At 32.2% G+C, this 17,199-nt stretch overlaps 1 protein-coding gene across 1 annotated transcript; it reads right to left on the reverse strand.

Annotated features, from left to right (window-relative positions):
• Positions 1-453: 453 nt before the first annotated feature.
• On the reverse strand, positions 454-14,805 carry LOC135958404 (protein PFC0760c). The gene is made up of 2 exons (XM_065509308.1): positions 14,520-14,805; positions 454-2,852 (listed from the first exon to the last, which is right to left on the reverse strand). The coding sequence occupies exons 1-2, from the start codon at positions 14,803-14,805 to the stop codon at positions 454-456; spliced, it is 2,685 nt and encodes an 894-aa protein (XP_065365380.1).
• Positions 14,806-17,199: the final 2,394 nt, after the last annotated feature.

The following is a 17,199-nucleotide window of genomic DNA, read 5'->3' on the forward strand; positions in this document are numbered from 1 at the left end:
AATTAATAAAATAATTACATAAATACAAGCAATGTATTTATACGATAACAATTTTGTTTAATTAAAATAAATAAAAGAAAGTAAATGAGTTGTAAAAGAAGACTGCAATGAACAATTAATTAGAAATGCTCCAAATGGAAACTAGGTAACTAAGTTAAATTAGAGTATATGATATGTTTTGATATAAGTTAATAAAAAATTAAGGATCTCCCTATTCTTTAGTTTAATATATTTCCTCTTTTTCTGCATAAGCTTTCTAATTATGTACATAGTTAACCAGTGCTGTTTTTATCTCCCTTTTGAGAATAAATTATTATTTTCTATATACAAATATTTAAAAACTGTATGATGCTGCTGTACACAAAGTCAACTAGGAGGTTGACATCAATAAACTAAATGAATAATGTTTTCTATAAAAGTGCAACACACACACACTCCAGCACGTTAAGTGTTTTAAACGTAATGCTGACGTAGACGACTATGACGATGATGATATTGCTGATACTGCTGTTGCTGGCGTTGAAGTGCAAATAATTTACGAGCCAACGGCAGGGGCATTGCATTGCTCTTACTGGTGGTAGACACTGCAATTGTGGCTGCAGCTGGGTTAGCAGTGATTTGTGACATTTTGTTAGTAGTTGATTCAACATTTAACATATTACTGTCGGTATTACTAATCATGGTATTGGTATTGCTTATAAATTGTAAATTATTACTTGTTGCTGCAGTATTAGTTTGTTGAATATCTGTGGTATTAGTGGTGTCATCATGCTTCTTAATTGTTGCGGCTTGCATGTCATTTAAGACAGCTGGTATTGCAGATTTGCAACATGTGTCATTATCACTTACAGCTACTGTTGCTGTGGTTGTTTCGTAATCCTCAAACTCATCATCGTACTCCTCCTCAGCATCGTTTTCGATTTGTTCATTAGACTCTGCCAGTTCTTCTGCATCTTCATTTTCCTCCTCTTCAGCCTCGAATTCATCTTGGGTATTTTCATTTGTTTCATCATTAGAGTTGGATTCATTGCTATTGGATGCATTTGGCAGTTGTTCGGTTGTTGAGGATTCTTTATGGTTGATGATATTTTCGTGTTTCAAAACGGCTGTAGTTGGCATAACAACAGCGTTGAAGGCATCATTAGTATCTATTCCTTTCTCTGTTGTTTCGTCTTCTGTCTCTTCGCTTTCTTCTTCATCATCATCATAATCACTGTCATTTTCATGACTATTATCACCATCGACATTTACGTTGTCTTCGTCTTCGTCATCTTCATTATTAGTTTTATCATCGTCATCAGTATTTTCAATAAATGTTATTGCCGCAGCTGAGTTTTTATCCGCTACACTTGGCTTTTTTGTTGTTGTTTTTGTGGTCATAATTGCGGCAGTTGTTAAAGCATTATCTATGCTATCAATACCCGCAGTTTCACTAGTAGTTGCTGCTATTTGAGGCATAGTTGGTTTTAAATTAGCTGCCATTAAACGTTCAGTACTAGTTTCCATTGGCTGTTGGAGAATTTCCAAAGAGCTGTTTAGCTCATTATCCATTTTGTTTATGTCAGTGGTTTCTTCTTGTGCGCCATCATTATTGATTAACATTTCAAATTTTTCAATGTTAGCAGATTCCAAATCATCAGAAATGTTCTCTGTTGTTTCCGCATAAGTTTCTTCTACCATGTCCATGGTAGATTCTTGACTTGCTACAGTCGGTACAAACATGTCTTTCATAATCTCATTATTCTGTTTTTGTGGTTGTTCAACATTGTTTTCAATTTGTAGCTGTGTGTCTTGGGAGTTTTCAAACAAATTCTCTAAATGCAGCTCATCTTGCAAAGAGTTATTAGAAAAATCATCTAAATTTGCCTGATCTTTAATATTTTCATTACTATCCACCATTTCCATATGGTCTACAGCTGTATCTTTTAGATCATTTATCTCTAGCTGTAATGATTCTGATTCTTCCTTACTCTCTTCAGCATCACTAAGCTCTGAGGTTTTTATTTCAGAGTCTTGTAAATCATTTGTTTCCATAATGCTCTCCATATTTTCCATATCATTTTCTTCAGTTTCTACAGCAATTGGGGTTTCTTCATGTTCTTTAGTGTCATTTAAAACATTCGATTCTTGAACACTTTCCACATTCGGCATTTCACTTGGCCCAATCTCTTCTGAATCCTTGCCCGCATTTATACTCTCCATTATATTTGTCACAATTGCCTCTACTTGCTTATTATCTTGTATGGGACTTAATCCCTCTATTTCATTTTCCTTCATCAATTCAGCACTATCTTTCATTGCATCAGCTTCCTCCTCATGTTCTTGTTCTTTAACAATATCCATTATTTTCTCCGTTATATCATTATAATCCACTTCCTCTTCAGCTTTATTTACATCTTCCTCCTCTATATTCATTACCTCATTTTCCTGTTCCTTTTCTTTCGATATAATTTCATTTTCTTCATCTGCTTCACTTTCATCATAGTACTCCTCCGATTCATTACTATTTATTTCCTTTATTTTACCCTCATTTGCTGGTATAACCGGTTGACCATCTGCTCCCACCCAACTGGCTCCCTGCAAACCCACTTTCATGCATTGAAAGTGCATTTCAAAGAGCTGTGTCGATGCTAGACGCACCAGGAAATCCATGCACATATTTAGGTTATCGCCTTGCACTCCGATATTGGACATTTGTACACACATTGACATTGGTATACCCATCATGATGGGTACACAGAGCGGTGAAGGGTTGCGTGCTGCAATGCCATATTTGGCTGTGGCGGTGTCATTGAGAAATACTTCCATTTGGATTTCATCTTTACGGGGGACATAGGTGACATTGGCGCACACTGAAATGATAAAAGGGAAGGACTATTATTGAATGGTAAAGAAAAGTCTTTATATTTTTAATATAACTCAGTTAATTATCTTTCAGAGCAATCTTTAATTTTAGAAACAAATTTTAACCAATACAGGTGACCAATGATCGAATGTATGTATAAGAGCGATCGCTCTTATCTGGCTCTAAATTATGTATATTTTCCCTTTACTTTAATTTAAAATATCTACAATTCCGGATCATGTAAGGGAAATCTTTCGTCTCAATCATTGATCGATTTCGAACTTGCATAAGGCAATTTAAAGAATATGGTTATCAGTGTCAACCTTATTAAAATTATATTGCCTCAAATTTAAACTGAAAATCGACAGTCGTTTCCTGCATTTTTTGTTTCTGTATAGAAGTCCTAACTTTGGAAATGTAACTTTTTAATTTCTAAAGGCACTAAACTTATGAGTACATCCGATCCTCGCCAGTTTTTCATTTCCTCAGCTTTCTTAGAAATAATTATATTTAACGCCGAATCGCTGAGCATGCTTCCGAAGTCGGATACTAAGTTTGTAGAAGAGTAAGGAAAAACTTAAGCCGTTTAAAAATATTGAATTCATAAGGTAGTGATTCTTATGTTATGATAGACCATCTTGTAAAAAGAAGAATTCCAAACAAGATTTTCTTATGTTCTCAGAAATTCAAAGCCGGGTTGGAAACGACATTTGATGCCAGCAAGTTCTCAATGCCAATAATCTCTGCCTGATAAACACTGCAATAATCAGAAGCTCTCTGTTACACAGAGACAAAAGTATAATGATCATGCTTCTACTTCCTCTGCTCTTCATTCTCGCACAAGTTGCGAAGTAGAAACATGGTTCTCAAAGTGCTTACCTGCATCAAGGGGGAATGGATATAGGGATTTGGATACATACTGTTGTGTTCAGTGGTTACTGCTTCAAATTGGTTACCTTCATTAAGTGAAATCTCGCTGTCGTGAGCTGCATTAGAATAAAGAACGTTCTCCCACTCATGAATCACAAAATCATCCTGATAAGACAGTTCCTCCTGAAGTTTCATCAGAGCAGTTATCCTAGCATTATCATTACAGAATTGGAGGCTCAGCCAAGTCATGTAAAAAATGACTTTCGAGTATACAAGGAGAACATACATAAGTATATCCTGGATCCATTGCAGCGAAATTCGTAGCATTGAATGATAATCATAGAGACGCCAAAAATAATCCGGTAGCAGGATACCACATGGATATCGCCAACGCCCATTGCAGACAACAAGGAATTCCTTCCGCGGAAATTAATAGTATTCCTGGAATAGCATTAACATCACAGAGTTGGAGTTTTACCCAAGGCATGTCAAAAAGTACCTTCGAGTTTACGAGGAGAACATACAGAAATAATTGCAAGATCCATTGGAATAAAGTTCTTATACGTCAGCTTTGAGCGACATTCATGAAGACGCCAAAAATATGCGGACAGGATATCCTTAATAATATTCCTGGCACAACTGAGCATGGAACAGACTACGATCAGGATCCCTATGAAATGCCCACATATTCAGCCGCTAAGCCGAACCTATTTCATTTCGTCGATGGATTTATGAATTAATACTGTAGAAGTAACACAATTTTTCTTTCCTGGACATCGATGCAGAACACGGGGAATAGAAAACTATATAGTTTTTAGCTGTTAGAAATAGAACAACAACAACAACAACGAGAATAAGCATATCTAGATGGTATGAGCCTCAGTATAAAGACGTTCGTGCATCACGTCAGGGAAGATATGATCCACTATCCATTCTAATTAAGAATCCTTTCTCGAGTATCAAGAATCTTACAATTTTCACTCATTGCGAAAGAAACATAGACGAATTTCCGAACTCGCCGACCTCTTCTTCCAAGGTTTTCTTCTCACGTTCCATGACATTTAGTTTGAAACTCAATTTCGCAGTCATTTGACTTATTAAAATTAAACACGGTGCTATTCAAAACAATGAATTGGATGTCATATAACACCGTACGACACTCAATATTAGACACGAACCGGATGATATACGTCTGAAACAATAAATTAAATAGAGAAAAACTGCGTTTTCAGTTTTTCATTTCGTGATCCTATTTCCTTTTAAAAGGACTTCAAATTTTCAGAGGAGTACATTTTTAAAAAAATGTTTTAAAATACTTCTGATCATCGTACTATGTCAAATTTGGTGTCAAATGATCAAGAAGAGTTGTAAAATATTTCGTATTATTTTTATTTTACCCTCAAGGATCAAAAGATGTCAAAAATGTCCTTTCAAATTTTTATACTTGAATATCCTTTTAGATTTCCAATAATTTTTTTTTTTTTAAAATAGTGAGTTAAAGATCCAAATATGGAATACCACATGCCAAAATTTCATCCTTCTATCTTAACTACTTAAGTGTTAAAAAATATTTTAAATTTGAATTATTTGATTTTTTATATTTTTTTTAACATTTCATTGAAAAAAATATAACAAAATCCGTTGTGAAAAGCGACGAAGAAGACTTTTTAATAAACAAGTAAAATGGTATAGTCGGGCAAGCCCGACCTTATGATACCGGGTATATGATTATAAAGAGTTTTCTTTTGATATGAAACTTTTTTGTGTTGAATCTTATTTTAATACACACATTTTCGGTAGTGGGCCTTATATGGGAGCTATGACTAATTATGGACCAATCGTCACAAATTTGGTGGGATGAATTGGGATGAATTGCGAATATATGAAACATATTTGTGTTGAATTTTGTTTGGATACTGACATATTTCAGAGATTTATATATATTAATGACATTTTCGAGAATGTTGCTTATATGGGAGCTATGGAATATTGTTGACCGATCGTCACGAAATGGTCGTGAGAGTCCGGCTTACATAAAACTTAATTGTGCTGAATTTGGTTTGAATATGTTTATAATTAAGATATTTATGAGAGCTTAACTATTTTCAAATAGGCCAATTGTATGGGGCTAGGATAAATAATGGGCTGCTTCTAACCAAATTCAACAGCCTTTGTCCTTGGGGCAATATAAAGGTTTGTGCCAAATTTTGTCAAATTATCTTTAAACCTGCGACCTGTAGTTTGATTACAAGTTTTACATGGATGGACGGACAGACGGACGGACATCGCTTAGTCGACTCAGAAAGTGATCCTGAGCAGATTGGTATACTTTAAGATGGGTGTTGGGAAAATATTTTTGTATGTTGCAAACAACAGCCCTAACCCATTATACCTCCCCCACTACGGTGGTGTAGTTTATAAACATGCACTTTTCTTAATAAAACTTTTTTGTATACTAATAAATTTTTATTTTATATTTTAATTTGACCTTTATATATAAAGGATGAAAATCTTAAAGGATATTAAATGATAAACATTTTAAAGGACATTTTTAGCGTCTTTGATCCGTACTGGATAAAATAAAGATAATAAAAAATATTTTACAACTCTTCTTGTTCTTTTGACATACAATTTGTCATTGTTGGAATAGCAGGAGTATTTTTAAATATTTGTTGAAAAATGTACTTCTTCGAAACTATGAAGTTCTTATAAAAGGGCACAGGATCACGACATGAAAAACTGAAAACACAGTTTTTCTCCATTAAATTTATCATGCGTAGGGTTTTTATCCCGGGAATTCCCGGTACAAATTTCCCGGGAATTTTGCCAATTTTTAGTCAGGAATCCCGGGAATTAAAAACTGAACTCTTTTTTTTAACAAAAAAACAGTGAAAAGTTTGTTGCATATATCTTGGCAATAATAGACCGCTTATTATTATTATTTATCTGGTGTTTTTCGTATGAAAATTTAAAAAGAGAATTCATTATTTATAGAATTTATTTCTTATTGAATCATTCTAATTTCTTTAAATTTCTTCTTCAAATCAATAACAAAATAGTTAAAAAAATTTATTAAATGATTAAATTTTTCTTTTTGATTTAATAAAAATTTAATCATTCAAAGTTTGAATAAATTCTGTTATTAAATAACTTTAAAATTAATTCAGTTTATACAAAGGCTTTGGAATGAATCTAAAAAATTAAATAGTATTAGGAAGGGATTTATGGAATGAGAGGCTGACATTTTTTAATTACGGATTAAGATTTTAGCGAATTAAGTTCAAATTTTATTAATTAATTCGAAGCTCTGATATTTAATAATTATAACACTAGGTTTTAATATGAAATTTGGCTATAATATTCCTAATTTACAGTATCATTATATATTTCGGGAATAGCCGGGTACCCGGGAATGTAGAAAAAAATTTCCCGATTCCCGGGAATCAAAAAAGGTCGGGAAATTAAAAACCCTAATCATGCGGTTCATGTCTAACGAATTTTTTCTCTATTTGTCGGACAGTGTAATCTATACATCGTATATATTGGGTGTTTGACTAAAAAATGCGGGATTTACAACAGAATGCATATCTTTTGAACGCGGTTTTTGTTTTTAATAACTTATATGTCATTTTGTAGGGTTATTGAACTTATGGTGAATGTGTTTCAACGTTCGAGAGATGGTTTGTTCGATTCAGAAGTGGTGAATTTGACACGGAAGACAAAGATCGCCCAGGCCAGCCAAAAATACCATGAATTGCAGGTATTACTCAATAAAGATTGTTGTCAAACTCAACAAGAGCATGCAAAATCATTGGGAGGTTCTCAATCTGCAATTTCAAAACGTTTGCAAGCAGCAGCATTCAAAAGCACGAAAATTGGGTAACATACGAATTGAAGCTGAGACACGTTGAAAGACGATTTTGTATGTCTGAAATACTGCTTGAACGCTATAAAAGAAAATCAATGTTGAACCGAATCATTACTTGCGATGAAAACTGTCTCCATTATGATAACCTGAAGCCTAAGAGATTGTACGTGAAACCGGTCCAACAAGCTGAATCGACACCAATGCCAAATATCCATAGCGCTAAGGTAATGTTGGGAACAAAAGGGTCTTATATATTATAAGCTGCTGAAATCTGGCCAGACCATCACAGACAATCTGTACCGAATACAACTAATTTGTTTGAAACGAGCATTGGCCGAAAAACGAACAGAATATGCGGCTATATATGAAACCATAATATTCCATAATGACGATGCTAGGCCACATGTTGCAATACCTGTTGAAAACTATGTAGAAAGAAGTGGTTGGGAAGTTTTACCTCAACCGCCTTATATTCCAGACCTTGCCCCGCCCGACTAATATTTGTTTCGATCGATGCTGAACGCTCTCTCTGGGATACGCTTCACTTCAGAAAAGAGTATCCAAAATTGGCATCAAAAGAGGAGCAGTTCTTTTGGCTAGGAATCCATATGTTGCCAGAAAAATGGGAAAAGTTCATAGCTAACAATGGCCAATACTTTAAGTAAATTTAAATTGTACAAATGTTTCAAAATAAAAGCTAAAAATTTTACAAAATTACCACCAATTCATAAGTAGATCATGATTTGATTTAAAATATTTTTATAAGTATTACTGTTAAACTAAAAGTACTGTAGAAATATATATTCATTTCTATAGAAATTTTCATATTCATATTTGTATTGAATTTAATTTTTAATATTACAAACTCTAATGTAATATTCACATTAAATGATACATTTTTTACACAGACTATTTAAACTATGTAAATTTTGCTTAGTATTTTATGCATTTTCATATAAATTACATTAAAATAAATTTCCTTTAATTTCACTTATTTGCCATTTGGTCAACTGCAGTAATTTAGCTTTGGTCATGTGCAACGACACGATTATTATGTGGCTTTTCAATTGCAATTGTCATCAGTAAACGACATGCCAGTATTTCAGTTTTCAATTTTGTAACATCATTGTCAAGGTCATTTGGAGTTTAACATTAAAAATGATTTACTATTATAAAATTATCGGATAAAAGCCTATTGAAAATTAAACAAAAATTTAAGCAAATGACAATAATTATTATTTCATTTCTGTCATTGCAAACAACATGAAAAGGGCGTAATTATTTGTTCAACCTCTTTGTGACCAAAATCCATTATTCATTAGATCAATGTGACAATTGCAATTGTCATTAACATGAACATATGTACGAGTATGTTGGAACACATGAACGCCATGTGAGTACGACTAATTGCAGCAATGTGGATGGATACTTGATAAAAGAAAAACTTCAATTAACTGTAATGAATTTTTAAACAAAAATTTTAATTAAAATAAAATGAAATACATTGAAAAAGTATTTAAAATTAAGTGTAAACATCAGTTATTTTTACGTTGGCTGTATGTAAATATCAGATGGTTTGTGTGACATTAACATTGACTGTAAATATTGTTTTTTTAACCAAATGCATTCAATGTACCCTTATTATATTGTATATTTATTGAATACATTTTGCATACATTTATTTACAATATGTATATTTTTTTAATCATGTAAAATCGTATCACATGTGAACATGTATTTTGTATCTGCAAAAATAAATTAAAATTTCTGCATACATAGTTATTTATTTCTGCAACAATAAGACAATGAATGAATGCAATTGTTGAGAGTATTCAGCAGATTGTTTGTTTGCGTTTTCGTGTTAAACAAAGAGTTTTAAGAAAATTGTACTACATCGTAGTTGCATGTACTTTAGTTATTGCTGCTGCTGCTGTATGTTTATGTTAATTATAGTAATTGAGCGATATACAAATTTATTTATATGCTAATGAGGTGTTAATTCAATGCACTTTTAAGAAAACGGAGGATTTTTAAATTAAAATAAATATGAATAATTATAAAACTGATTGGCTGTTGTATTGGACAATTTTCATTAAACCTGTGAGAGGTTTAGTTAACTTGGTTGAAACTACAACCTAAACGCGAAATGAAGGATAGTGAGGTAAATTTATATTATTAGAAGTTGTGGTCATTGTACCGGGTTCTATTTCATAACATTCTAGGGTATTTTTATTTATAAGCTAATATTGCAAAAAATGTGTGTAATTTTTTCTAAATATCCATTCTAGTCCATCTAAACATATCTTAATGTTTAGGTTAAGCAAATTATTAAATTTGTTTCTTCTAATAATTGGAATAAGATATATATATTCGATCACACATTTAAAATTAATTGAATAATTTATCTTTTTTAAATAATGTTAGAAATAAAGTCGTTCTTCTAAGCCTCCAATTATATCATCACAAATGTTCTTCGTCTAAGTAATTCAATATAATCATCATAAATGTCATCTTTAACACCACGTTCCTCAATGTTTTCAATAAACATTGCTTTCTTTTGAGCATTTTTAATACCAGGGAAAACGGAAATATGCTCTAAAAAAGCGTTCTAAGCGCTTTAAATATGCAGTAAAAACTTTAAATTATGCTCCTAAAATTGAAAAAAATATGCTCTTAAAAAAACAAACTTTTACATCATTTTTAACCAAAAAATATACTTTTATTTAAAAAAAAGCAATACAATTCATTTCTAAAAAGGTAAAGTAACATAAAATAAACAAAAATAACATGAACTTAAACAAGTATAACAAAAAACAAGTAAGAGTGCTATATTCGGCTGTGCCGAATCTTATATACCCTTCACCAAATTATACTTCAAAATTTTAAATATTTTTAGGTAAACAAAATTTAATTTTTTTCCAGTTGTTTTTTTAATTTTTTTTTAAATTTTTTTTTCAATTTTTTTTTTTTTTAAATTTAAATTTAAAATTTTTTTTTTTAAATTTTAAAATTTTTTTTTTGTTTTTTCAATTTTTTTTTTTTGAAAAAAATTTTTTTTTCCGATTTTGACCCATTGTAGGTCCAACTTACTATGGTCTTATATACGTCGTTGCAAATGTCTTTGAAATTTCTAACATTAGATATCCATATTGTCTATATTAATGTCTTAATAATCCAGATATAGGTCAAAAATAGGTAAAAAATCGAGGTTGTCTTGGTTTTTTCCTAATATCTCAGCCATTTGTTTACCGATTTTGCTGATTTTAAATAGCAAAATTATCGAAAGCATGTCTGACAGAATTATTGAAGATTTGGATCTCGAAGATATCTGGGGTCTTCAGAAAATTGATTTCAACAGACGGACATGGCTTAATCGACTCCGCTATCTATAAGGATCCAGAATATATATACTTTATAAGGTCGGAAATGAAAAATGTAGAAATTACAAACGGAATGACAAACTTATATATACCCTTCTCACGAAGGTGAAGGGTATAATAAATACAACATAAAAACAATAGGAACTTAAGCTATGAAAAGTCCTCGAGCGGTAGAAAATGTTCTTTCGAAATCAACTGATGTTATAGGAGCAAATTTAAAAGACAATATTTCTTTAACACTTAGAATGATTAAGTATCGAATATCGAATAGTCTGTTCCAAAGTAAAGCATATCACAGAAAAAGCATTCTGCATCGATTGAAACAAATAGTATTCGGACGGAACAAGGTCTAGACTATAAGGCGGGTGAGGCAAAACCTCCCAGCCACTTCATTCTAAAGAGTTTTTAACAAGTATTGCATAAAGTTGCCGAGCGTTGTCATGATGGAATATTACGGTTTCATATCTGGCCGCATATTCTGGGCCTTTTTCGGCAAATTCTAGATTCAAATAAATCAGTTACGTGCGGTACAGGTTCCTTGCAATGGTCTGGCCAGATCTCAGCAGCTCAGAATAGATAGGACCCTTTTGGTCCCACCAAATATAGACCATTACCTTAGCCCCATGAATACTTAGCCTTGGTGTCGATTCGGCGTTCAAGCATAATTTCGGACATACAATATCGTCTATCAAGATCGCTCTTCTTCAATTCGGTATGGTACCCAATTTCCCTGCCTTTGGATGAATCCTGCTACTCGGAAACGTTTTGAAATTGCTGCTTAAGTAACACTCAATGATTTTGCAAGCTCTTGTTGAGTTTCACAACAATATTCATGGAGCAATGTCTCCAATTCTTGGTCTTCAAACTTTTTTTTGGGGCGATCTTTGCCACCCGTGGCAAAATTACCACTTCTGAACCGAAGAAACCATCTCTCGCACTTTGTAACCGATGGAACACATTCACCATAAGTTTTGTTAAGCAATCGGTTTGCTTCAAATTAAAGAAGTAAAGCAAAACATCGCTGGTACAAATTCGACATTTTCGAAGCAATAAGAATAAATGACAGAGATGTACCCTTCAAATTTGGAGTCGGTAATAACTTCTCTCGATTTATATCGAGCTTTCTCAGAGATCGCACTATACGAGTTGTTATAGATGGAATTTCATCAAACGAGTCCTTTCTCCTACTCTATTTCTTATCTTTATAAACGACCTTCTACGTCAAACTTCCAACCCTATCTACTCGTTTGCGGATGACAGCAACATTTGCCATTCATATGCATTCAATTATAGACCCAGATTGTCGGAGATTGGGGCAAAATATGAATGATACGCTCAACCAAGATCTTGCGACAATCTCTGAATGGGGTTTGTGCGAATAGAGTCGATTTCAATGCACGCAAGACTCAATGTTGTATGTTAACTCACAAACGCACAACAGATCATGTTGCTCCATCTGTTTTTATGGGTGGTGTAAATATTAAGGAATCAGAAGTTCTTGATGTTCTAGGCATGAGTATTCAGTGCGATGTCCGCTGGACAAAACACATTTTTCGAGTGTCGAAAGAAACATTCAAGTGCCTTGGTTTTCTAAAACGGTGTAAGAAATACTTCACTCCATCTGATCGCCTTACTAACTATTTACACCACATATATCCGATCTAAAATGGAATACATCTCTCATGTGTGGGCCGGTGCTTCGAAGTCTATTTTGGAGTTAATCGACCGCATACAGGAGAGGGCGAAGGTGCTTATCGGTGACAGTAGGGTATCCAGCTCTATTGACTCACTGGAACATCGTCGCAATGTGGGTTGTGTTTCACTGTTCTGCCGATACTACAATGGTATGTGCTCTGCTGAAATTAGGGAACTTGTTCCCGAAACCCGTAGTTTTTTACACAACACACGCTCTTCGGCAAGGGCACATCAATTCGTTGTCGACTGGACAGTGGATCGCACAATACATTACAGGGAAAATTCGTTCTTTAGCTGTACTATCCGTATGTGGAATAGTTTCCTCCAGAAGTCTTTCCTGTCACTTTCAATATAGGAAAATTCAAATGTCCACAAACACTACTCCCTCTATCCTCCCTCCCATAACCTATTTTCCTAGTTCCAATACAATGCTTAGCAGGGGTCATCCCCTGAGTGCTGGTCCAAGAAAAAAAATCGAGGAAATCAGCCCACAAATGGCTGAGATATAAGGAAAAAACAGGTCAACCTCGATTTTAGACCTACTATTTTTGATCTATATCTGGATTACTAAGTCATTAATATAGGCAATTTAAACGGAATTTTTTTCACCCAAAAAAAAGGTTTCTCATAAAATCTGTTTCACTAAAAAATTTCGAAAAAATTTTTTTTTCTTAAATTAAAAAAAATTTAAAATAATTTTTTTTACCATAAAATCTTTTTCACTAATAAATTAGAAAAAATTAAAAAAAAATATTTTTTTTTAAATTTTGTTCTAAAAATATTTAACCTTTTATTTTAAAGTATAATTTGGTGAAGGGTATATAAGATTCCGCACAGCCAAATATACATAGCTCTCTTATTGTAACCGTACATGCTACATAACTAGTTATGTAGCTGACCAAGTAAACAGTTAGGTAGCTAGTAATGGAACTGACTTTATGTAAACCTGAAAGTGAATAAAATGCGTTGGACCTTCTATAAGACAGTGTTTAGGACATTCACGTGTTAAAACAACTAGTCACGTAACTACTTATATAACTAGTTGCCACCCTAACTGATAGGAACTGCTTTGTTTTTTCGTCTATACATATCTGAGCCATTTATGAACCGATTTTATGAATTCTGAAAGCTTTGAAATCTTGGACTGAACTAAATATTTCAATATGATTTTCAGTAATATATATTCTTAGTTACTCTGTTAACCAAACAGAGTGATCAGTATTCCACACAAAATTTCCTATTTAATCACTTAATTTGCATCATTTCAATATTACGAAATAAAACTCCACCATTTCTCCCACAAAATGTAAGCACTTACAAAACTGTTTAAGCTAAATGTTGACATTACATCTGCCAGAAAGTGAAAACAGTGCAACATTCGTCCAAAAAAAATAAATTTATTTTTGTAATTAATGCATTTAACAATTTCACCAAAATAATTGAACAGCCACAACAACAAACATAATAAAATCACAAGAAAAGATTTTAAATATTCATCTACAAACAATTTCTCACACAATTCACACACAAAACGAACAAAAATAAATTTTATATTGTATAAAAATTTTAGTCATTTCGCTTACGGAATTTAATAAAAAAAAATATATATTTCATGCACAAAATATTCAATTAAATGTTTAACTTTTTCATTTTAATTTTTCTTATCTTTCTTTTTTTTTGATTTCTTTGTTTTTTTGCTTTTCAGATTGGCTCAAGTCGTTTACTGTGTTAAATGGTGAATTTGATTTAAAGTGTTTTTGGAAATAATAAATGAAATGAAATTAAATGGAATGAACTGAATTGATTTTAGTTGAAATGAGTTGCAGAAGAAAATACTCTGACTCGTATTTGTATCACGTACTTTTTTGATCAAAATTATATTGTTTCACTTTGATGCCAACACAACAGCCGCACAAGGGGCCTTCACAGTCACAGGGTTTCCCAAACGTTGACCAAATGGAGCCGCGTGCTGAATATTGGAATTTGGCCAGGCCACGACCGCGCGATACCGATATAGTGGGTGGTAGGTAAGTCTGTTGATTTTCTAAATTATAGAATATTAAACCGTTATTATAACTGCGACATTCTACGAGAACCGTACAGATCACAACGATTAATACGAAGCACAGTATTTTGATGAAAGTCATGTTAGGTATTTAGTTTATTATTATTTTATAGAAATGTAATTGTTTTGCATTTGTTTTTTTTTCTTTTGTTAACAATATTCCTTTTTTTAATTATTTTAGTATTGATTATTTAAATAAAAATCCACAATTTAACTATTTTTTTTTTTTAAATTAATTTAAATATATTTTTATTGTTTTTTATTATTTTATTGTCGGTTTTATTAAGCATAGACACCGTACCGTTTGCTTTGAAAGTTTTTTGTATATTAAACTCTGTTTAGCGGCAAACATTTGTTTAAAAATGAAATTGAAACTGTTTTTTTTCTACCTCCTCCTCCTCTGCTTCTTCTTTTACTGATTCAACATTGTCGTCGTTTATTGTGTTTATATTATTGCTGCTTCAATTGTCGTTTGCCATCATCGTGTATAGCATTTTCTTAGCTCAGGCGCCTGCTCAATATTGGTTAAAATGTTAAGATGTTGTTGTTGTGGTAGTTGTTGTTATTATATATAAGTGTTTGTTGTGCTGATGATCGTCATCATCTGCTATAATAACAATAATAAGTATTAACCAGTAACTATCAGCAGTAACAGCAACAATTATTACTACTACTATAAATCAGGAGTTTAATGGAGTTAGTTCTAGAGATTTTTATTAAAATTATACATTTTTGTTATACCAAATATGTATATTATAAACAAGTAAGAAAGTATAGTCGTTGAAGCCCGATCATATAATACGCTACACCAAGATGATTATAAACAGTTTTGTTTTAAAACTTATAAGGGAGCTATGACTAATTATGGACCAATCGCCACAAAATTCTGTATATATTAAACTTATTTGTGTTGAATTTTATTTGAATACCAAAATTTTTAAGCAATCTCGTTGAAATGATTTTCGAAAGTAGGCACTGTGGTTCCAAATCAAAATCTAGGTGGACAAAATTATTTGGCGATCTTTTTATATAGAATATAAACTTTTTTGCAAGTTACAGTAGGGTCTAGATATACATATAAAAAACATTATTAAAAAATTAAAAAAATACGTTTTCATGTCTTTCTGAAACTAAATTTTTAAAAAGATCTGTATTTACTATATTTCAAGTTACAGTAGGGTCTAGATATATAAAAATCAATAATAAATAAAGAAATATTTCTAAAAATTTCATTCCGTAAAAATTAAAAAAAGTATTTCGGCGGGTGCTGGCGTCTACAATTTTTTTACAAAGACATTCCCCAGAAGTTTCTTTAAATGATTTAGGCTTCGACGGTCTTTTTTTTTTGGCAAGCTATATAATATTCTTAGAAAAAAATATCAGTTTATTTGAGACCCAAGTTTAAAGGACTATAACAGGAAAATGGAGAGGCCCATAAATATAAGATATACACTTAATAAAATCATATGTCAATATTTATCTGTGTTTTGAAGCATGAATTTCTATATGGTAAAACCATTTAGTAAAGCAGTAAAATATTAAAAAAAAAATTAACGAAAATATGATTCAAAATTTGTTGAACTTCTGGCGCTTCTGTCGAGAAAACGAAATTTCCAATTGAAAAATCCATTTGTATTGGAGGAGAGCAGATTATCAGCTTCCGAAAAACTTAGTTTTTCCAAATTCTGAAGATACCGATTTTCATAATTTTGTCCACCTAGATTTTGATTTGGAACCACAGTGGTAGGCCTTATTTGGGAGTTCTGACTAATTATGGACCGATCGTTATAAAATGTGGTGACGTGACTTCTGTATATAATATATAACTTATTTGTATTTAATTATACCCTACACCACCATAGTGTATAATGCGTTTGTGCAGATGTTTGTAACGCCCAAAAATATTAGTTTAACACCCACATTAAAGTATATAATCACTTTCTGAGTCGATTAAACGATGTCTGTCCGTCCGTCTGGCTGGACCATGTAAACCTTGTGCGCAGAGTACAGGTCACAATTTTGAAGATATTTCGATCAAATTTGGTACATAGTATTTTTTCGGCCCAAGGACCAAGCCTATTGAAACTGGCTGAAATCAGTCCATTATTTCACCTAGCTCCCATGCTAATGTCCTTCCGAAATTGGACTTTATCGGTCATAAGTGTTTAATTTATATAACTATCTCCACAAATTCCGCTCCGAATAAGTTTTATATATACAAATTTTGTTACGATCGGTAAATAATTAGTCATAGTAGCTCCCATATCTACCAGCTTCGGAAAATCACTTTAACGTGCATAAGTCGCTTAAAAATGTTATACACACAAAATTCAACATAGTCAACTTTAATATAGAAATAAATCACACGACCTAATTTCATGGTGATCGGTCCATAATTGCTCATAGCCCCCATATAAGGCCCACTTCCGAAAATCACTCAAAAATATAAATTATTGAAATTTTAAAAGAAAAATGT

This window comes from Calliphora vicina, chromosome 4, assembly GCF_958450345.1.
Source record: "Calliphora vicina chromosome 4, idCalVici1.1, whole genome shotgun sequence".
In the NCBI taxonomy this organism is placed as follows: domain Eukaryota; kingdom Metazoa; phylum Arthropoda; class Insecta; order Diptera; family Calliphoridae; genus Calliphora; species Calliphora vicina.

What these genes read in the sequence shown, in the direction of transcription:
- LOC135958404 (XM_065509308.1), bottom strand. Translation starts at nt 14,805, where the DNA reads ATGACTTTCATCAAAATACTGTGCTTCGTATTAATCGTTGTGATCTGT. An exon ending in ATATAATTTTGATCAAAAAA is followed by an intron (nt 2,853 to 14,519) that starts GTACGTGATACA and finishes TTATCATTTCAG; the next exon opens with TGTGCGCCAATGTCACCTAT.